Consider the following 4769-nt stretch of genomic DNA (forward strand, 5'->3'; position numbering starts at 1 on the left):
TTTTTTTTTTTTTTTTTGGTTGGTTGTTGAAAGCAAAATTATTCAACTTTTTAATCTGAACGAGCGAAACCTTCCTTGGAATGTTTTTTTTGAATTTAACCTTGGAATGTTAAGACATGCACAAACATATATAATATATATATATATATAAGACTCATGGATAAGAAAGGTACAACAAGTGAGGTAAAATTTGTGGTAATCTAGCCTTCCCGTAAACATTTATAGATTGGATTGATCCAAAAAAAAATCAGCAAGTAGGAAAAAATGCAAACTTTGAAAAGCAAGCATGCTCTCTCTCTCTCTGTCTCTCTCTCTCTCTAAAATCAGATCCAAGCAGGAGGTTAAAGGAAACCCAATAAATAGTTAAAAGTAATGCCGACACAGCATTGGAGGAGAACACAATGAAAGAGAGAAGTCGTCAAAAGTAATGTGAGAGAGAATGAATGAATACCCAACAAAGAGCTGCTGAAGAATCTCTGATGAAAATGTGAGAGATGGTCTTTTCGATTCTTCTTCTTCTTCTTCCTTTTTTAATTTACACGATACTGAAATTTCTCCTATTCTTTTCCTGTTTTCATAGCTTTTTTTTTTCTCATTCTTCTTCTTCTTCTTCTTCTTCTTCTTTCTGCTTTGTGTGTGTGTGCGTTTTTGTTTTAATCAGAGGATGTGAGCCACTGGACACAGAATGAAGAATCTTCTAATAGAAAAGTGAAAGTTTAGAAATAAAATAATTAAAATTATGATGACGTCATAAAGGCAAAAATAAACAAAAAAAAATAAAAGAGAGAGAACAAATTTTAATATGGAAAAAAAATCTGAAAATGAGAAAAAAAAAAAAAAAAATCAAATTAATGAAAAAAGGAGCTTAGATTTGATTGATCGTGCAAAGAGCTAAACGGCGACGTTACGAAAGATCTCTTCTTCAGCTTCTTCTCTCTCGGTCTAATGGTCCTGCAGTGACTTAAAAAAACCATTAATTAATAAATTAATTAAGAGAGCGAGAGCGAGAGCACCGACGCGCTTTACTCGCGCATGATCAATCAATAGCATCCCTTCCGCTTGATTTTGCCTTCAACTCCGACACGACTGCGAGTGGGCAAAAACAAGATTAGATATACATTACATTACGTCTTTCATTGTTTTCTTTCTTATTAGGATATTTTTATGTTTTTTTTTTTTTTTTTTTTTTTTTTTTTTGAGTCCCTTATTCTTGTGATGANTATACTAGGGGTTGTATATATGTTCATGTTTTTATTTAGTAGTATATCTTTTTGCCGACAAAACATACAGCTTATACTATTCACCTACATTTTATTTATACTGATCTAATGCATTCTTTAATTATAAGATTTAGTGGTTGGTGGTGATGGACCGAGTTTAGAGTTCACTTTGTATGAATTTTAAAATAACTTTGAAAGCACTATGTATTTGGCATGTTATTATTAATAAGCTTATTACATTATTCTTATTATATATGGAAACTATTTCTCTTCTTTATTCATTATAATAACTTATGCAACTACAACAAAGATAAAGAAATAGGTTGCAACAAATTTACCTAAACATCATCTTCCTTATGATGTAATTTTATTGGTAACAAAATTGACTTGTCTCCTACCTCCCTTGCCTTGGTTTTCAAGTTTTGGAAACTTCTCTTCAACTACAAAACCCAACTACGATCAAGTCTCTTTTTTGTCAATTCCCCATTTTCACTCTGATATAACAAACATCAATTAACAAAAGCCTACTTTAATGGACATTTTCTAAAAGGCCTTTCATGTGACCTTTGAAGGGCCTTAACGGCACTCTTTTTTTGTCTCCCAGGCACCATCAATTTGCAATTCAAAATGAAATAACCAACAACATTCAAAACAAGATCATCGTAATGAATGAGCAAACAAACTTTTGTTCAAGGCTTAAATTAACTTGTTCAGCTAGTGATGGATAGAAATGATGAGTCAGGCCTGGGTGATCTCTTTCTCTTTGGATTTGCACATGTCCTCTGCTGACTTTACAAACTTCTTCGTCAGCTCCTCCACCTGTCATGTCAACAACACAAAGAGAAAGATATTCTCAATAATTGGAATCTCCTATTTGAAGAAAGATCTCAGACAAAGGATACTCACTTCCTTCTCCAGTCTTTTCACTTCATCCTTTGGTAGACTCGACCCAGCTTTCTTTACCATCTCTAGTGCCTGACCCAAAATTAAAAAAAAAAGAAGTTGTCTCTGATCATTTCTGACGCATTGGGGGGGGGCAGTAGACAACTAACAAAAGTCTTTCAAAAACTACCTTTTGCCTGGCTCTTCTAATGCTTTGTTTGACAACTTCACTGGACTTTGTTACAATTTTGCACATTGCCTGGAAGTTCATTAATTAATAATAAGGTCAAGAGGCTAAACAATCAATCAGACTTGGGATGATGGTTTACCTGAATATGCTCCTTGGTCAATCTGGTCAAAGATATGAAGAAGGGGAGATCAGACAAAGAGTAAATAGAGACAGAGAAGGAGGAGGAGGAGGAGGAGTAGAGAGAGAGTTACGTACGCAGGGATAGATGCGACGAGACGTTGGCCATCGAGTTTGGGGTTTAATCCTAATGGAGAGGAGACAATAGCTTTCTCGAGTTCTTTCACAGTCTGCAGGAAAAAAAAAAAAAAAAAGTGAGGGCCTGAAAAGATAGTTGTAATCCAAACAAAAGCCTACTAACACTTGTTGCTAGTGAAGAAAAGTGTAGAAAGAGAGAGAGAGAGAGAGAAAGGAAAGGAAAGGGTACATCGGGATCATAAGGATTGATAGACAAAGTCTTAGGATCGAGGACAGAGACCAAAGCCAAGTGATTGAGAGGCATCTTGACACCTCCCGTTTCAACAACAATATGATCAAGCATTCCTGCCACCCACCCACCCAGATAAGAAGAAGCAGAAGGAGAAGCTATATAATAGTATATGATTTGGATAAAAGAGGAACCAGGAGCAGCTCTGCCGGTACGGAGTTTAGTTAAATCACGAGACAAGGCATCGATGGCGGCCTCCATCTGAGAAGAGGCAGCTGCTTTCACGCTAGGCCCGATATCTGGAGAAGCGTCCACCATCCCCGTTGCTCCTGATGAATCGTCCTCTGAACAACAACAACAAGAGTAAAGAGTTAGTACAACAAACAAGAAGAAAAAGAAGAAGAAGCAAGAACACAAAAAAAAAAAAAAAAAAATTTAGAAAATTAGGGAAAGTAAGTAAGCTTTTTTTTTACTTGATTTTTTGCCTTTAGCAAAGCCTCGACAAGAATCTCTGAGGAAATCGGGCATATGGGACAAATCGGATTGCGAATCTCGGCTGCCTATCATCCTCATCCTCAGATTTGGTGAAGAAGAAGAGATGGAGAAGAAATCGCGAGACTGAACAACGGAGGAGCTTCTTCTGAGAAACCCAATCGCATTTCGACTCGACGACAGAGCTCGTCTCACCAACATAGCCATCCCCCACCCTTAAAAAATTCTTCTTCTTCGACTGAGGTTTTTGATTTGGCTCCTAAAAGTCTAAAACCCTCGACAGACCAGACGACGACGATGACGACTCTAAATATATATATATATATATATATATATATTTTAATTTAGAAGAAAAAAGAAAAAGAAAAAAAGAAGGGGAAATACCAAAACTAGCCTTCGGATACCTAAAACCCTTTTGATTTCGAGCTCACTGGTCGCTCTTCTTAGATCTTTCCATTCTCACCGGCACCGGCACTCACGATGGCGACTCAGGCTGCAGCTGCCGCCTCATTCAATGGCAACTTAAAGGTTATTCTGATTTCATCACAATTCCAGGCTTTTTCCTTAGATTATCACTTACTCTGTCAAATAGTGTGATCGATTCGCACATTTTTATGTCTTCTTATACATGTTTTTTAATCATCATCATTTCGAGTTCCTCAACTGTGTGATCCCTTCCCATTTTACCTTTTCTCGCTTCTAGTGAGACCTAATAATTCTGAGTGTGCTGTGGTAATTTTACTCCCCAAATCGCTTCTTTTTTTTTTTTTGTTGCAGAAAGCTATGGCAGGTATCAAGCGTATCAATCTCGACGGTCTTCGTTGGCGAGTTTTTGATGCCAGAGGCCAGGTTCTCCTCCTCTCTCTTCTTTTGAACTTGAGCTTCGTTTGTTCTGTTCCTTTAACGTCCACACTAGTTAACGTAATTTAACATTTCCACTAAGCTGCCAGCCTTATCTTGAACTTAATAAAACATATTATTTCGGCTGTGTCTTTGTATTATTGTTGAATTGGCTAGGCTTTCATTTCATTCCTCATGTGTCTTCTTCTCTCTACTAGGTTCTTGGTAGACTAGCTTCCCAGATTTCAACCGTGCTTCAAGCCAAAGATAAGCCTACTTACTGTCCTAACCGCGACGATGGTGACATCTGTATTGTTCTCAATGCTAAGGAAATTGCCTTCACTGGTAGAAAGCTCACCGACAAATTCTACCGTTGGCATACAGGGCAAGTTGCTCACCCTTTTTTTTTTTCTTTCTTTTTTGCTTCTGTAAATCTTCTTCAGCTACAAGAAGGGGGTTTTTTTGTTCATCTCTTTTCTAGCCAGTATCTCCCATTTGCTTCTACTTACTTTATTGATCTATTCACCTCTTTTTACAACAGGTACATTGGACACCTCAAGGAACGAAGTCTGAAAGAACAGATGGAGAAAGATCCCACAGAGGTCATACGCAAGGCTGTCCGGCGCATGCTTCCAAGTAACAATCTGCGTGATGTAAGTAC

General features: G+C 37.3%; 2 protein-coding genes across 3 annotated transcripts in view; one reads left to right on the forward strand and one right to left on the reverse strand.

The window, feature by feature from the left end:
- Positions 1716-3561, reverse strand: LOC104763711 (ribosome-recycling factor-like). The gene is made up of 8 exons (XM_010487057.2): positions 3250-3561; positions 2971-3120; positions 2777-2892; positions 2548-2639; positions 2432-2453; positions 2293-2361; positions 2127-2195; positions 1716-2039 (listed from the first exon to the last, which is right to left on the reverse strand). The coding sequence occupies exons 1-8, from the start codon at positions 3473-3475 to the stop codon at positions 1959-1961; spliced, it is 825 nt and encodes a 274-aa protein (XP_010485359.1). The 5' UTR covers positions 3476-3561; the 3' UTR covers positions 1716-1958.
- Positions 3685-4769, forward strand: part of LOC104763712 (50S ribosomal protein L13-like) — a 2644-nt gene continuing 1559 nt past the window's right edge. For both annotated transcript variants that reach the window (XM_019241178.1, XM_019241179.1), the window contains exons 1-4: positions 3685-3796; positions 4046-4117; positions 4327-4493; positions 4650-4761. In XM_019241178.1, coding sequence (XP_019096723.1) covers positions 3749-3796; positions 4046-4117; positions 4327-4493; positions 4650-4761 — 399 coding nt within the window. In that variant the 5' untranslated portion in view covers positions 3685-3748. The remainder of the gene's footprint in view (positions 3797-4045; positions 4118-4326; positions 4494-4649; positions 4762-4769) is intronic.

The sequence above is a fragment of the Camelina sativa genome, chromosome 19, assembly GCF_000633955.1.
Source record: "Camelina sativa cultivar DH55 chromosome 19, Cs, whole genome shotgun sequence".
In the NCBI taxonomy this organism is placed as follows: domain Eukaryota; kingdom Viridiplantae; phylum Streptophyta; class Magnoliopsida; order Brassicales; family Brassicaceae; genus Camelina; species Camelina sativa.

What these genes read in the sequence shown, in the direction of transcription:
- LOC104763711 (XM_010487057.2), bottom strand. Translation starts at nt 3,475, where the DNA reads ATGGCTATGTTGGTGAGACGAGCTCTGTCGTCGAGTCGAAATGCGATT. An exon ending in TGCTAAAGGCAAAAAATCAA is followed by an intron (nt 3,121 to 3,249) that starts GTAAAAAAAAAG and finishes GTTGTTGTTCAG; the next exon opens with AGGACGATTCATCAGGAGCA. An exon ending in TCAATCCTTATGATCCCGAT is followed by an intron (nt 2,640 to 2,776) that starts GTACCCTTTCCT and finishes TTTTTCCTGCAG; the next exon opens with ACTGTGAAAGAACTCGAGAA.